The following is a 17,421-nucleotide window of genomic DNA, read 5'->3' as shown; positions in this document are numbered from 1 at the left end:
CATTACACCTCACATCATTCAGACGGGAGGGGGAAGGATCTGTACTCAAGTACAACTCTTAATTGTACTCAATTTAAGTTGATTCGCAGGCATTCACTGACACGTACCTGTAAGTTTAAAACACAATTTTAATAAAGTAGATACATATTACACAATTATTATTTGTTTTGTGACCAAATACATTATGATGATTAAATAAAACTACATGCAAAACAATTCGAGAAAACAATTCCCTTAAGAGAATTCTTAAAAAAACAATACTGTTCAAGATTAAGAAATATCAATATTTGTAATTCTCAATTACGCAGAGATTGGAGCTCAGGTATATATATATAATTTCTTTTTTCAGTCGCTTGGATTATTGTAACGTGTGTCAACAGGTCTCACCAACATAAAGAGGGTGGAGAACATTACACCTGAGCTTCAATCTCTGCACTGGCTGCCTGTGTGTCAAAGGATCCACTTCAAAAATCCTACTTCTTCTAAAGCTCTGAATGGTGTCGGGCCTGAATACGTCTCAGATTTACTCTTAGAATGTGAAACATCCAGACTGCTGATGTCCTTCAGAAGAGGTTTACTCAACAGGATTTTACTTATTTTATTACCTTTATCTAAATAAAGCTTTTAGTTTATTTAAGTTTTTTTTTAAATTGATTAAGACTCGTCATTTTGTTTTGGTGTATTTCGTAAAGCACTTCCTTTTGTTTAAATGTTGTTATCGAAATAGACTTCTTTGCAGCTCTGTGGTGTATCCCAGCACTGGCCGATTTGTGAGATATCTTGTGGTATAGACTGGCTCCTCCTTTTTTTTTTTTTTTACATGTTTGGATGGTTGCAACTTGTCTGTCTCCTTTCCTTGAGTGAGGAGCCACACCCTCACCTGTGTGCCTGCACCGCACACCTACAGTGTCCTGGGAGGGACAGGATCAGGACTGGAGATCCAGTGGTGGCGGTGGTTCGGACGGGATCAGGACTGGAGGGACATGTTCAGAGAGAAATCCTCCCCTGAAATCCCACAGTGAGGCGGACAGACAGACAGGGACACAATGAGGGAGGCTGCAGGAGAAGCAGGAGGCGGAAAAATCAGTAAAACTGAGAAGGACCAGGTGGGTACAACTTTTCCGGCTGTCGTGTTGTTTTTGGCTCGGGCAGCAGCTGCTAAATCAGGACTATTGGTGAGACGTGATGAAGTGAAAGTGACTCGCAGTTGCTTCCTGAAAAGTGTGAATCAGAATGTCGGGTCTGTGTGTAGATGTGCTCCAACACGTATCAAATACCAGGAGAGAGTCACGCTCACCGCTCAGCGTTGCAGAATAAAACACACAGCTGTGGTTACTCACCAGGGCGGATCGTTTGTTTCCGCTTGTGTTTTTGACTAAAACTTGTTTTACCGGCGGAAGTTACACTGCGTTACAACAAGCCGAACAAAAGTGAAAGAGAAGTCTTTAAAAAAATAAAAAGGAACAATAAAAAAACCAAAACTGTAACGTAACCCGACGTTTTAAGAGTTAAATCTCTAAAACACAACAACAGGTCCGCCTTGTGACAGTTTCCAGTGTGTCGTTTGTGTTTAACAGCTGATCGATGGCTAATTTAATAATAGCGATGGCTGCGATCCATTCCGTTCAGTCGCCAGGTTCTGGCGCCCGGGCCGCTGCTGGGAAAGCAAAATGGGACGCGGCCATCGCGGAGCTCGAGTTCGCGAGGAAACGGGGGGGGGGGTTTCCCACTTCCGATTGGGAAAACCACAAACCAACTGGGAAAACACATAAAAGCCCATTAGAGGTCGCTCATCATAATTGCTCACCATTTGTGCATCAGAGGGATGATCTGTTCACGAGATACAAACAAAATATGTACAAACAAGCTTCAGCATTGACCTCACGAACACAATTTAATCCATGGGCTGGGTTCTGTGGGTGATCGCAATCTTACTCACTGTTCTGCAGAATCTGGTGTGGTAATGTGGTCAGCTGTTGAACATTTCATGGGAAATGGTATTTTTTTTCAAATAGTATCCGTCCAAGTTCACTGCTACCTGAAGGTGTCTTTAGTTTGTGTGCAATATCAACTCACAAAAAGGCTTAACCACCCCCCCCCCCCCCACACACACACACACAAACAAAACAACAACAAAAAACAATATGATTATTAGAGAAATGCAGTGCAGCCAGAGGCAAAATCCAAATGTCATATTTGAAGCCTCCACCTCATAACATTTAAAGCTTCTGGAAAATGAGAAAGAAATAGTACAACTCATGGGAAAAATAGATATAGATAGATGTATCTTTATTGTCATTCAATACATACGCCCGGACTCATATAAGAAGGAAATGTTTTTGCACAAGGCTCAAAAACTAGACTTTTTAAATAGTGTGTAAAATAACTGGAACAGTAAAAATATAAAACACGCAGAACAACTAGTGAACATGTTTGAATGCATGAACAAAGAACAAACAAATAAAAATAAAGATGATATAATTTTCTGCTCTTCAATAAATATTTATATATGTGCCACTTTAACCAAGCTCAAAGGCGCTTTACATATACAAACAAGCAAACATGATGAACAGAAGCCGAGCATAGGTGTGTGTCTGAAGCTGATAATGTAGTTTGGTTGGGATTTATGTGATCATTAAGCACAAAGGATTTTGATGTATTTTTGAGTTTAGACCATGGCCTTTATGGAAATGAGGCCACAATTCTGTTATTTGAGCCCAGCAAGTCTTCATCTTTATACATCTACAACATATGTATCAAAAAGATAATTGACGGGGTTTTCTGTGATCTCTTTTGGATTACTCATCTAATCACCAAGTCAATATTTATCTAACCTTGGTCCTGCAGCTTCACCTGACAGTGTTTGAAAGCCTCACCTTAATGTGACATTGTACAAGGCTGTGAAATAATCACTTGAAGTGAAAAAAAAGAAAAAAAGATTGAGTTCAGTTTATCAAGACTGAGAGGAAATCCCATGTCATTGTCATCACTTTCTATTACTATAAAGTTTAAATTAGAGTCTATAATTTCCAAAATTGATCACTTTGACAGGACTGGATTTGTTTCTTAGATGTTCCAGGCTCTCCTGTCCTCCCATGATTTATAGCTCGAACTCTGAATGTGCTCTCCATTTAAACATGGGAAGCAATGCCTTCTTAGTTAATGTATTTATTTTAGCTGGTCAATCCACGATGAGTTTTCTTTATTTATTTTTACCCCACTGCTTTGGAACAAAATAAGTCCAAAAAACCCCGATAAACACCAAGATTCTAGCTTTAATCTTAAATCCCTGATTATTTGAATAGCAGGTTAATGTTATATTTTCTGTAAATGACAATGACTTCCCACTTTATCAACCTCTAATTAAACAGAAAACAATGGCTGCAGGTTTGAAATTAATATAGTCAAATAAAAACGACAAACTCCTTTGCATTTATGAGTTATCAAGTTGGAAAAAGTGCACTTCCAAGTTATGTTGCTCCTGTTTGACAGGCGTGTTTTTAGTGAAAGTGTGCACTGAAGGTACGTGTCCGTGCACATCCACACAGTATTTTACACACACTCGCCGACATGATTTGAAACTGCAGCAGCGTGTGAGAAGTCACAGTGGGGTGTTCAGACTCTCTCTCATCACCAGGTATTTTGGAGTCAACATTCCCCACCTGAGCAGAGTTTTCTCCACTCCGTGAAGTCGGGGTTACACCCTTAAGCCTTTGCATGAACTCCTTTGTCTCGTGCTTTCAGAGCTGGATCCCAAAAATCATCAAGAAAAGAGTGTGCACCACCTTTGTGGAAAAATCTGGCAGGTACTGTGAAGAACACTGTCACAGTTTATTTATTGATTTGTTTACCTAATGATGAATGTTTCACCTTCACTGTTCACCTCCTGTCTCTCTCAGTAATGGCGCTCAGTGTCAGTGTGGAGGCTCGAGAGACGCCCACGGTTCCGTGGCCCTCGGGGACTATTTCGGCACAGCAATTGTGAACCAATGGGACAGTGCCCAGCACTCCTCCGAGTACCCGACTGATGCCTTTGGAGAGATCCAGTTTGCTGGAGCCAGCAAGAGGCATAGCTACGTGGGTGTCTTTTCTTTTGAAACTATCTTGGATAATGTTTCCCTGAAGTGGTCTTTATTTCTGTTCATAATCAAATCTGTACTAGTTATAATAACATATTTCGTGCCCACAAAGCAGCAGATGTCAGTATGTTTGATTGTTGTGACTTTAAGTCCAGCACTCTTATTTAGTGTTTTTATTTTGGTTTTTTTGCACGTTTTTTCTCTTTCTCTCTCTTGGGATGCAAAGTTTTTGCGTCTGTCATGGGACACGCCCCCATCGATGGTCTACACCCTCATGACGGCTCACTGGGGTCTCCCGTCTCCCAACCTGGTGGTTTCCGTCGTGGGCGGCGAGGGCAAGACAAAGGTGAAAACCTGGGTACGGGAGGTCCTCCGGCAGGGACTCGTGAAAGCCTCGCAGAGCACAGGTGAACACGCCATGAACGCAGCCGATGCTGCCACAAAAGAGTGCATCTAATGATAAACGTGTAATGTTTCTATTGCAGTGATCTCCTATACTGGATAAAATACAATTTTTTTAAAAATTTAAAATTACAACCTCATCCACCTTGACAGACTCAACACTTTTTATTGTTGTATGCGGAATAATGCATGTTTTGTCTTTTCAAAGATTTTTTAAAGCTAGAATACTCATTCGTGCTTTTTAAATACATGAGAGTCCCTTGAATCCTTAAGGATAATAAACCGAGTATGAATTGGTTGTGGATGGATGGTCAGTCCAAACCAAGATATTTCAAACTTAGAGGAGCATTCAACCAAATAAGTAACTGATTAAATTATACAATAATTGATAATCCTTTGTAAAAGTAACCGTAAACCTCCAGTCTCCTCTTGAGACTGATGAATGTGAGATTTCAATTGAATGTAAACTGCATGAAAAGCAAAGAAATTCGTATTTGGGAGATTATTTCTTTGGATAGCAATGCTTCATGGTAACAAATCTCATAGCATTGAAACACCTGTTATTTTCCTTTTACGTGGTGCCACATCTGTAAGGATCAGGCATTTTCTTTCACAATGACAACTAGTGTTTAACATGAATATATTTACAAGGCTCTAATCGTATAATCATTAAATGATTCAAACAGACTGCACTTTCCTCACTCTTTTGTTTACGTCTTGAACATTGTATCAGCATTTTCCACATTTGACCTTTCGCAAACACTTGTGTAGACTTGAAAACTGTTTTGGCGTGACCAATGGAGGTTTTCCTTGGAACAGAACTGGCGGGCTTTGATTTGAGCAGGAACAATCCTGCTGCTACAGCATGCAGTCCTCTATTCCATATGACTCCCTCGAGTCGACGTCGTATTTTGGCGCCACAATGGCCCGTTTCCTCCTCGAGGCTCTGCCAAGTGCAGGTGGCACATGGCGATACTGATCTCCCATCATCTGAGGTCACTCACTGTTCTGTCAAAACAAACCTAGTAGGTCACATTTGAGGACCTGTTCTGGCTAAATAAATCTGAAATGACGCAAATAACATTTGGATGATTTAAATTGGATTATGGTCAAATTAATTTCTTTTCTTTCTCATTGGTTTTTCAGTGACTTTGGCTCATTTTCAGAGTGGGCTAAATCATTCGGCACCTTCCTTTTAACAGGGGTTGTGATACAAAATCTTTGCTCAGTGCACGGTACTCTTGGATAGTTTTTATTTTTATGCCAGTTGTCCACGTCGTTGTAGCATAAATTTAATCTGGGTACCCCCCCTCCGCCTGTTTAAGGTCAAGGCTTAACCTGATGTGCCATCAGGGGGAAATTAAGAGTCAATCCTGAAAGTGTTTCTTTAATTTGCCCTGACATTTTGTCCCACCTGCCGCAGGGTTTGTCTGAAGAAGACCACAGGGTACCTGAAGCCTTCAGCATGCTTGTCTTTTATAAACTCACCCCTGTGATAAAACTCTGATGCTCCTGTTATAAAGTCACGATTCTACCAACAGTTCAGTTTTAAGTCCACTCCTTTTACTGAAACAGTGAGCCCCCCAGTGGACGAATGAGTTGCAGCAGGCGCTTTAATGAATAACACAGTCTGATGTTGGTATTTTCTTAAAAATTGAAAGGACCTTCAGCAGGCGGCAATTAACTCTCTTACCCACAAAAGTTAGTTTTGCCTTTGTTATAAAAGAGCAACCAAAACTTCAAATATTCCTCCCAGGAGCGTGGATCCTGACGGCAGGTTTGCGAGAAGGCGTGGGCAGGTGTGTCGGGGAAGCGGTGAGGGACCACGCCACCGCAGCCTCTTCAGTGTCCCTCAACAAGGTGGTGGCACTGGCCATTGCTTCATGGGGCCTCGTGCACAACCGGGAGCAGCTGGTCAACCCTCAGGTTAGTGCACATCGCTCGCAGTTCGATTTAAACACTGATATGAAATGTTATTTGAAATGGTCACGTAATACGCCCACTTCGGTTCTGCAGGGCAGCTTTCCCGCAAAATACTACATCGGCAACACGGCCGGGGACTCCTGCTGCCTGGACAACAACTACCAGGCCTTCCTGCTGGTGGATGACGGCAGTGAGGTCAGCAGGGGAGGAGAGACGGGGTTCAGAGCCAAACTGGAGGACTACATCTCCCACCAGCGCACAGGAATATGGGGTCAGAGATTTTGCATCATTATCTGTGATTCACACGTACGGTATCGCCACAACCCCGAGGATTTTAGTCTGTCATGACCGGATAAAAAGCTTTTCAGACAACGTGTTTCCACCTCTGTGGGCTGAAATTGTGGTCTATTTATTTTTGGGGGTTTGGGAAAAAAACAGATTATTTTGTTTCTCTTTGAGCTCAATAATGTGGCCCTCTCGTGGTGAACTTTCAGTATTGCAAATGATAACGAGATGCTCCTCTGGCATCCGCTGGATGAAAGCCATTGCGTGCCACTGCATGAATTGAAGACTTTGCCATTCTGCGTGTGAGATCAAGCAGAGGTTTGTCAGAAATAGTCACTCGGCATTCTTTCCGTTTGTTGGGTCTCACAGCTTTTGTGCGACAAAGATGATCACAAGTGCTATAATCAAGTCTGCACCAATCAATAACTTTTCAAAACAGAATTTGTCAAAAAAAAAACACCAAATGATTACTGTTATTCTGATTATTTTTGTTTACAGGCAGTGGAAGCATTGATATCCCCGTCCTCTGTATGCTCGTATCAGGAGACGCAAGCATGCTCGAGGTATATTTAATACCGAACTTTAAAAGTTAAATCTCCAATGTCTGGATCCTGAAAATGTATTCCCATCTTGTCCAATCAGAGGGTGGATCTCTCTCTGAAGAAGTCCATGCCCTGGCTGGTGCTGGCCGGCTCCGGAGGCCTGGCGGACTTCCTGAGCGACGTCTTGGAGAACCTGTCTTCAGTCCCCGCCGTTCAGTCGTCCGGTGAGGGTGACGGCGAGGCGGCTCCCAGCGTGGATCTGAAAGACAGAGTGGCAGAACGGGTTAAGAAATACTTCCCTTTGGAAGCGGAGACGGATAAACTCGTCGAGCGGGTGAGACCTGATGACGCAGTCGCATACTTTGAAAGGACAGGAAGAAGTCTGGGCCTCCGGGCTTTGTAATGACTGTGGAATGGTTACAGTCTCGGAAGGTGTGTGCGTCACCTGGTCACTTGATTTCGTCGCCTTCATTTTCAAATCTAATAATTGACGGACCTCGGTTATTAAATCAACAATTCTTTTTTTCTTCTCAGGCGCAACAGGCACATTGGACCCCTTTTCTATGCATTACTAATCGCTGCTGATTCTTTGAGCTTGTAATTGGCTTCATATTTCTTGCATTCTGTAAAATGACTTCCTGTCATGGTGGCGATACAATGAAAAAAACATACTCGCTCACAATGCAGCGTGGATGGCTTTGTGTTCAGGTTGTAAACACAATCGCCCTACTGTGTAAAAAAAAAAAGGAAAAAAAAAAGAGTTAGCATGTTCTCACTGTGCCTTTATGACTTTACTCTGAATATGGTGAATATGCAGATATACCCAGGACTGACATTGTACAAGTCACTATCATAGCAACTTCATTACAAACAGCTCATAAAATAGTTTGAAAATCAGCAGATAATAGCAGAAGTACAACAAAGAAATTTGAGTGTTTGGCTCAATGTCAATGAGCTGACTCCTTTATATTCGTTCATCCGCTTGCAGAACCTGTGATCCCTTTCTGTTGTATTCCGTCACATTAATCCTTCATTGTCAGTTGATTCATGTCAGACATGAGTGGCAGGTTATTGGCTCATTGGTGTTCTGATGTTTATTGCAGTAGTTGCATTGCATAATCAATGCTGGAAATCCTTGCTCTGTTATCGTCTCCCAGCCTGTGGAGGCCCGGGCCATTATAATAAGATCCTGGGTCTTTCTCCCTGAATTCTTCTTCATTATCCTGCTTTCTAATCTTTTTCTCACTCTCACAAAGTGTTGCTTGCATGCATCCATCATTGTTGTGTCTTTCTGATCGTCTCCCTCCCTGTTCTGTGACTTAAGGCTCTGAGCATCTACCAGAACAAAGACTTCATCACAATCTACCACGGAGAGCAAGAGGGTCCGAATGACTTTGACACCGTCCTGCTCAAAGCACTCGTGAGAGGTGCATAAATCTCATCTGTGTTACGATTCCTGCCAATGTTTACGGTGACAACACGTGCACACGTTTCTCTTTCCGGGGTTTGTTTATGTCTTTCAGCCAGTAAGCAGCGCGCGTCCGTTGATGCGAGCCCGTACAACGAGGAGCTGAATCTCGCCGTCACGTGGAACAGAGTTGACATTGCCAAGAGTGAACTCTTCAATGGAGACATCCTCTGGAGGGTAGGTAGGGGGAGGGGGGGGGGCTTTCAAGGGTACTTCCAAAAACAAGCAGGGATGTTTCTCGTGTGTTGTCTAGACTGGGCGGTATTGATTTAAAATAACCGTTTTCCATCCAATTCAACAGTACAGAGACTTGGAGGACTCCATGACAGACGCCCTCGTCAACGACAAGCCGCAGTTTGTGCGACTTTTCACCGAAAACGGCCTGAACATCCTGGACTACCTGACCTATGGCAGACTGGAGAGCCTGTATCGCTCCGTGGCTGACGGGACGCTTCTTTACCAGCTGCTTCAGCGGCGCCTTCTGGAAAGACTGGGAACTGCAGGGGCTGCATGTTCACCATCCAATGTGCAGGAGTCGCCCTCCAAAGTGGCAGCAGAGGGACTCCTGAGTGGCCCAGCGACGGAGATCAGCCTGTTTGAGGTAGAGCTTGTTGTTTAGTTGCTTGAACGGATTCAGATGATTTAAAGTAAACAGACTTTTTGTTTTGCTTGTTGCTTTATTCACCGTTCCCTCAGGTGTCAGGGGTCCTGGAGCTGCTGTTGGGTGATGTTTGTCAGCCATTCTACTTTGATACTTTGGATATGGTGCTAGTCACTTCCAAAAGGAGAGCTCTTAGGGTACTCAAATTTTTTTAATAAAAAAAAATGAATTAATTAGATAAAAATTTACATATATATTTTTTTTTTATTTCATTGCTTTTTCATTCTTCACAGCGTGTCTGTAAGCTGCTGCGCGGAGACTGTTTGTATCGAGACAAACGCTGCCTCTCCCCCTGGGCGTCGCTCTTCATCTGGGCCGTCCTGCAGAACCGCAGCGAGATGGCCACTTTCTTCTGGGAGATGGTACAAACTTTGAAGGGAAAGTAAAAAAACAAAGAAACAAAAAAAAAAAAGGCCATCTTTAATCTGTCAAATTTGTTTTGAAATAAGAAAATGACAATTTTGTTTAGTTAGACCTGATAAATCCCGTTTTTTTGTGTTGATCTTTTACTAGTTTCATAATATTTACATAGTTGACAGGCTAGAACAGAATATACTTTGAGGACCACAAACATTTCATCCTCACTATTGGAGGACCAGGCACATACATTACAATGGTTTATCAGAATTATGCCGACAAGTTTTATGAAAAGTGTTAGTTAAGCCTACTTTAATTATATAATATTTAACAATTCTAATTGAGCTCAAATGTGGTTGAAATGGCTTTCCTCCTCTTATTACTTGTGAAATATTTCTTTTTCCAAAAATAGGTCTGAAATTACACTACAACTGAGGACTTTTCAACAAGTCACTCTACAGTTAAATGTATAGCTGAATGTTGTTGTTTTTTTAATTCTATTTTTACTGCCCCTGTTCCCACTCGCCTTCATTTTCTTGAGGGTTTTGTTGCAAAGTCATCCCTGAAATTCTATTTAAGATAATCAATACAATCAATTAATCATTGAATTTTAATAAATTGATTTTACTCATAGAGGACATTTTGGAACTTGGCGGATAACGGCTGGAACAGCAGTTATATAAATAATATGAAATATATTCACCTCCAGCAGAATTGAGTAAAACCTAATGCTCGGCCCTCCACAGAAGTCCTTTTCTCTCTTTCTTTCTTTTTTCTGATCTATTCGCACCCGTTGATAACTTGGAGCAGCCTGACTTGCTTCACTGTCTCTCCCAGGCAGGCGAGTCCGTGCTGAGCGCTCTCAGTGGCTGTAAGATCCTGAGAGAACTGTCCAAGCTGGAGGTGGAGACTGAAACCAAACTCTCCATGAAGGAGCTGGCTCAGAGGTTTGAGAATCTGGCTCATGGTGAGAGAATAATAACACGAGACCGTTGTAGCCCCGTGCGGCTGGTACATTGACGCTCTCTTGTGTCCTGAATGACGCACTAAACCTATCGATGGGAATGGAGTCGGTACAGTAACTCCCCGTGTTTTGGCGCTTCGTTTCACTTCAGACGTCTTCAGCTCTTGTTACCGGAGCAACGAGAGCCGCTCCTTTACTTTACTGATCCGGAAATCTCCAGTTTGGGGTGGTACCACCTGCCTGCAGATGGGGATGGGCGCTGATGCTCGGCTGTTTTTCAGCCATGATGGAGTCCAGGTGTGTAATCTGTTTTATCGAGTCATGAACCCCCCCCCCCCCCCAAAGGATTTGTAAAAGTGGTCTGATTTTCCTCTTCTCCTCCAGTCTTTGTTGTCACAGATCTGGTGGGGTGACATGAAGCGAAACACAGAAGTGTGGAAGCACATACTCACCTTCTTCTGCCCTTTCCTCTGCTACACAAACCTCATCTCTTTTAGGTAAAAATCTGAACTATTTACTGCATGTACATCATTCATGTCATGCACAATATGGCCGCTTCCAGCACCACATGTAGGTCATGTTATCTTTTTATTGTGTACGCATCCAACCCCGGCTCACAGGTCAGAAGAAGATCAGCAGCAGGAGCAGGAGGGGAAGCCCAGTGAAGACGGTCCAGGCCGGGACAATGACAGCCTGTATGGCACCACCGTCTTCTCTTTCTCTGACATCAAGCACATGTAATACTGATCCTATTTTTTTTCCTTTCAAAATACATGTTTGATTTGTTGTTATTTGGGCAATGGGAGATAATGACTTTCAACATCTTCTTTCCATTTTAATCCAGCCACACAATTATTTATTTTTTTTTTATAAGTTTTATTAATTAGGAAACAAGTTGATTTTGACACAACTATGTCTGCATTGTTTATGAGACCATTTTATTTGACATAAAATAAAAAAAAAATTTCGGTTCCAGTGAGGCTGATGCACAAATCCCAACCACTCCGAGGACGGCCACCATCAGAGGCAAGTCCCGTTCGAACATCAAGTCGCATCAAGTCGCATCAACACAACGATCATCTGCTCATCCGCGATCTGTACCTTTACCGCAGGTGTACCCCAACCCCACAGGCCACCGAAGCGTCCGTTCATAGTGTCGCGATGGCGTCAGTTCTGGTTTGCGCCCGTCACCTCATTTTTGGGCAACGTCCTGATGTATTTCCTCTTCCTCTTGCTTTTCGCCTACGTCCTGCTGGTGGACTTTAAGCCAGCGCCGCCTTCCGGCCCGGCCATCACAGAGTACGTGCTGTACTTCTGGGTGTTCACCATTGTGTGTGAGGAGATTCGTGAGGTGAGTGTAGATAGAGGTTTTTCAAGGAAAAAAAACCTTCTACTGATAATATTGTAATATTTAATCCTTTTTTGTTTCTCTCTAAGACTTGCTTTCTGGGGACAAAGACTTGGCGCCAGAGACTCAGGGTGTATATTCAGGACGTGTGGAATAAATGTGACCTCACTGCTATCATACTGTTCATCATAGGACTCATTTGCAGGTATAATAATAAAAACTTTTTTTTTTATTATTTATAGCACACTTTACATTTTAGCAATCTCAAAGTGTTACAGGAAAATTTTTTAAATTAAAATTATATGGATTATTGGGTTCTGAAGGAATAAAAAAATATTAAGAGAAAGCTTTTTTTGTTTATTTAAAAAGGTAGGTTTTTAGTGTTTGTTTAAAAACACTTGTGGTCAGGGAGGGCGTAGCAATCATCAATAGCAACAATTGTTGGTTTTGCTTGTATTGTCTTGAAAAGGACTTGAGAAATATATCTGTTATTGTTTGGTTTTGTCATCAGAAATCAGAAACATCCTGAAAAACGGGTATTTTCTAAAGTGGTGTTTTAGTACAGTTGGACCACCAGGTGGCGATGTTTCCTCAATAATTGGCCTGTGCCCCAGGATGTTCGACTGGTCCTATGGATTCGGCCGTGACGTGCTGTGTGTGGACTACATGGTATTCACCCTCCGCCTCATCCACATATTTGCCATTCACAAGCAGCTCGGACCCAAAATCATCATCGTCGGCAAGATGGTGAGGAAGCAACTGGGGGCTTATTTCAGCCGCCGCCCTCGCTCAACGTTTAAACTGATGCCAACTGTTGATGGCACTTCCAACTCTATTTCTCTTCTCCAGATGAAGGATGTGTTTTTCTTCCTCTTCTTCCTGGGGGTGTGGCTCATGGCGTACGGGGTCGCCAACCAGGCTCTGATCTACGCGTACGACCCTCGACTGGATCGCATATTTCGAAGAGTCTTCTACAGGCCTTACTTGCACATCTTTGGACAGATCCCCGTCGAAGAGATGGACGGTACGAGGGTTTCGTCCCGTCGGCTCTTTCAAGTTCACTTCCTCAATCAGACCCGTGACCCCCGGTCTTCATTTTTACCGTTCCAGTGGGAAAAGAGTGGGATATGCCCTGCACCGACAACGTGACGCTGATCAACGGCGGTGCAGAGCCGTGCAGGACTCTCTACAGCAACTGGCTGGTGGTGATTCTGCTCGTCATTTACCTCCTGGTCACCAACATCCTGCTCATCAACCTGCTCATTGCCATGTTTAGGTAAAGGGGGGGAGGGGCAAAAAAAAAAGAAAGAAAGAAATTCATGTTTGTCCACATGACCCCTCGTATATGACGCCCATCCTCTCGTGTCCTCGCAGCTACACCTTCAATGAAGTGCAGGCACACAGTGACGTCTACTGGAAGTTTCAGCGCTACAACCTGATTGTTCAGTACCACTCCCGGCCATCCCTCGCTCCACCTTTCATTATTCTGTCGCACATCAACCTGTTCATCAAAAGGGTCATTCGAAAGGTGCCCTCTGTCAAGATCCATCACTTCGGTTAGTATCTTGTCAAAATATGTGAAGTGAGTGTCATTTATGGCAAAAATTAATGCCTGTTACTGCACATCCTTCACACGCCGTAAGAAATAAGGAGTCCTTTAATATGAAGACAAATGCAATGTAAAATTACTTCTTGAAGCACCTTTCATGACCTGGCCGGGATTTTTACAAACCACACATCAGACTTTTAACTTTAAACCACACCTGGATCTTAAAATTCAACCTGACGAGACCAGGACTCCTTTTAACTATAGATTAGGAGTTTACATTTTGGATTCCTGTGTTTTAACTCTTCACGGTTGAAGAGCATGTTCGAGGGTGAAAGAATTTGCCTTGTCTTTTTTCTTCTTTTTTTTTTTTTTTAAAGTGTTGCAGCTGCGAGGGAAAGCGGCCAACAGGTTGACTACATGGGAAACCATCCAGAAGGAGGACTTTCTGACCGCTCAGAACAAGATCCAGAAAAGCAGCGACACGGAGAGACTCAAGCGGATGTCTGCCAAGTGAGCGCACTCATCTTCCCTCACAGTAGCAGTGAAACTGTTTGTTTATTGCCCGCCTTATTCTGGATTAAGTATTTATGTTCTTTCAGGGTGGACGGTGTTCTTAAACATCTGAGTGAAAGTAGAGACTTGGACCACAGGCTCAGAGCTCTGGAGAATGAGGTATTAAAAAAAATAAATAAATTCATTGCATGTAAATCTCGACTGCTTATCATTCTCTCTGTTGATTTTGCCATTTTAATGACTGTTTAAATGCATGATCGCTCAATGAAGGAAGCATATGAGTTAAAACATGACATAAGGACAAAATGGTAGAGAAAAGCAGCTTATTATGGGAAAACAGGTTTTTTCTTCTTTTTCTTTTTTTTTTTTTTCAATGTTTCCTGATGGTGGCCTTTAACTTCCTGGAGTTTCTGCTGGTTGTGTGATCCAAGCCAAGGAATGACACAGCAAAGTGTGTGTGTGCATGTGTGTGTGTAAATACAGGTTAAAGAACAAATGGTTACAGTTTAATAGTTTTTCAATGGTGGTGCCTGGATTTTGCTGCAATTCACTGTTTGTTGTCTAAGCTGCCTGTGTGAGCCTTTATGTAATCAATGTCTGTCAGGGTCGAATCAAATAAAAAAAAAAAACTGTCTGAATGCCATTTGTAAAATGCCAAACTAAACTGGTGACTAAAGTTACAAGTTGGAATGCTTTTCATAGGTGAAGTGCATTACAACTTGAACTCATAAATTTCATAAACTTCCGTGAGACCGGGTTGGTTATAATTACATGTTAATAAGTATTTTTTTTAATTTGTATGTTTGTTTGTTTTTGTAAAATTTTAAAGGACAGTTTGCAGCCTATGAACTTTAGTTACCCAGCTGTCACGATCATGTTTGTTAGGTTTTCTCTTCAGTTGTGCAATATAGCGCTATTAAAAAGTCTAAAGTAGACTTGAAGATGCTCTCCCACACTTTCATCTCATCTTGTTTAAATTATTGTAGTGTCCTTTTTTTTTTTTTTTTACCCGTTTAAGTCTGTCTTCCCTTAACCACCTTCGAACAGTCTAAAAGGCAGCAGCTCACTTTTTAACAGGAACAAACGCCATGTTTTTATCATTCTATTAATGCTGTTTAACGCTTTGTGATCTTTGAACGGTGATTTATAAGTACATTTTACTCTCTTTTCCTCTCAGATGGAGTATTGTTCAAGTGCTCTCAGCTGGATTGTGGATACTTTGGCACAAAGCAGCACTTTCAAACCATCTCGGGCTCCACCCACATTAAGAGGTACGTCCCAGCAGTTAGTAAACCCTTCATCGTCAAACAACCTCTCTGCATGTTTGGATCACATGCTTCCTTTACTGAACTGTCCCAGCAGGTTTTTTTTGTTGTTTTTTTTGACCTACAAAGAAGTTGTTACTCCCATCTTCTCTTTTTTTTTTTCCTTCACAGATTCTTTCCCGTCTTCCAGCTCGACCTGATTAATCCCTTTTGAAGTCTGCAGAAACTCCTTTGCTGCCCACCAACCCGTCACACAGGTATCCAGCTACTTGTTGTCTCTGCATTACCGAAAGAAAATGTTACCGAAGACGACAAGCACTGAACCTGGAGTAAAAAGTTAACGCTCCTTCTTTGCACATGAGTTTTAAATACTTCCCCAATCCAATTCTAGAAAGGTTAGGATGATGTGTAAAATGTCAATTAAAAAAAAGCTAAAGAAAAACAGAATGCAGAGATTTATAATCTGATAAACCCCTACAAAAAAAGTCTGTAGGAGGAATCCTCAGTATCCAGAAACATGAGAAGAACATGGAAACAAAAGATTTTCCAGCACAGACGTGAACTGTGGGGGCGGTACCACTACACATCATACCCTGAGAATGTTGCCGAATTTAACATTTTGTTGGTGAGGCCTCATCATTTCTATGCTGATAGACTACCTCTATAAAATACTTTTTTTTTTTTTTTAAACCCCCATCATGCCACAAACCTGCAGCCAATTAGCCTAATTGTTATTTAAATGCTTCTCCAGGTTTTCCATGTATTGCCGTAGCCTTTATTACCCAAATCAAAGTCCCATTGTGGTAATATTTTCATAACTGGTGAAATATTTCACTGCAGAGCATTGCTTCAATTTACATTTACATCTTCCAAGCCCTTTTGGAATTGGATTCAAAAAGCCATATATCTTCTAAGTGAATAAAATGACTTCCGTGTGTGCTGTGTTTAAGATGTGGCTCGCTGTACTTGATATTGCTCTGTTTTTCATTCTGATATTTGGATGCTGTGATATTGTTTACAGGGTTACATTAATTCAGTTGCATTAAAATGTTACAGCAAATGTGTCATTTTTGTTACCAACCTTGTGTTCAATAAATTGTTCCTACTTTATATTGAATGAATTCTTGTTGTCACTTTTAAATAAGTAAAATTAATTTTCCTTAACTCATTTTATTTTGAAAGATGGTAAGTCAGCCTGTGCCAAGAAAGCTATAAAGCTTTATCGGCACAGGTTGGATGTTAAACTGCTCTTTTCATACTTTATGTTCATCTTTGATTGCTATCGGATCAGTGTTTGATTCTGGATCTGACTTCTCTGGTTTCATAAAAAAATTTTTTTTTTTTTTTCAACCTGCCTGAAATGCTGAAGGCCAGAAAGAAATGACAAATGGAGCTATGGTGCTGTGACACTCCCTGAGAGGGAGGAAGAGTGAGAAAAAGAAAAGTGGGTAAAGTTGTTGAGTTCGGGGGAAGAAATGCTTGCCAACAGCAACTAGCATATAGCTTTACATTTTAATCATCCATAAAATAGTATAGCAAGTTGCAATGTGCAGAGGGGGATTAGAGCTGGTGTTAAAGGTGGATGGTGCCGAGTTTCACTCGGCCCGGGCTCTATTGAAGGTCACATAGTGGAGCAAGCCATTGAAGGAGCCTTTACTGTAAATAGTTAGCGAGCCACCTGTCAATTGCTGCAGTGGCTCCCACTGAGAGGCCGTGTCATCAACTTCTGCCGGCATGTTGCCATCTCCCTGCATGGTGGTTTGTATGTGCACACAACTTGCAAAATGTGGCCACGCAACAGAGCCTTTGAGACAATGTGTGATGATCAAGATCTCTCCCCAGTCTCTTGTCTAAACACGCGACCCACACGCAATCTGTGCCTGGACTGTAAACTGTGGAATGCCGGCACATATGCACACCCCCAGCTTCTCCGTTTCCTTCTATTTGCATCCACTCCATGCATCACCCTGACATGTTCTCTTCTGCTTCTGGATGGACGAGGAGGTATTTTCTTCCACTATTGAGACTGCGTCTGGGAGGTGTTGGTTTAACCCAGAGGTCTTCT

General features: G+C 42.1%; 1 protein-coding gene across 2 annotated transcripts; it reads left to right on the top strand.

Moving 5' to 3' along the window:
• The first annotated feature begins 906 nt into the window (after positions 1 to 906).
• LOC308146055 (transient receptor potential cation channel subfamily M member 4-like) lies at positions 907 to 16,456 on the top strand. Of its 2 annotated transcripts, none has more exons than XM_080517697.1 (28): positions 907 to 1,106; positions 3,745 to 3,806; positions 3,900 to 4,077; positions 4,306 to 4,486; positions 6,238 to 6,407; positions 6,498 to 6,675; positions 7,188 to 7,252; positions 7,332 to 7,565; positions 8,556 to 8,658; positions 8,755 to 8,876; positions 9,001 to 9,300; positions 9,396 to 9,497; positions 9,594 to 9,722; positions 10,555 to 10,684; positions 10,833 to 10,978; positions 11,066 to 11,178; positions 11,302 to 11,376; positions 11,658 to 11,707; positions 11,794 to 12,032; positions 12,119 to 12,234; positions 12,644 to 12,776; positions 12,879 to 13,053; positions 13,140 to 13,305; positions 13,404 to 13,585; positions 13,956 to 14,088; positions 14,178 to 14,250; positions 15,269 to 15,362; positions 15,528 to 16,456. In XM_080517697.1, the coding sequence occupies exons 1-28, from the start codon at positions 1,047 to 1,049 to the stop codon at positions 15,554 to 15,556; spliced, it is 3,738 nt and encodes a 1,245-aa protein (XP_080373823.1). In that variant the 5' UTR covers positions 907 to 1,046; the 3' UTR covers positions 15,557 to 16,456. The 2 variants fall into 2 exon arrangements, with proteins under 2 accessions (XP_080373823.1, XP_080373822.1); XM_080517696.1 differs by having other exon boundaries at positions 11,302 to 11,418.
• Positions 16,457 to 17,421: the final 965 nt, after the last annotated feature.

The sequence above is a fragment of the Blennius ocellaris genome (assembly GCF_963422515.1).
Source record: "Blennius ocellaris genome assembly, chromosome: 21".
NCBI classification, from domain to species: domain Eukaryota; kingdom Metazoa; phylum Chordata; class Actinopteri; order Blenniiformes; family Blenniidae; genus Blennius; species Blennius ocellaris.
Note: the sequence above shows the minus strand (reverse complement) of the source record. Positions and strands in the feature narration are given on the sequence as shown.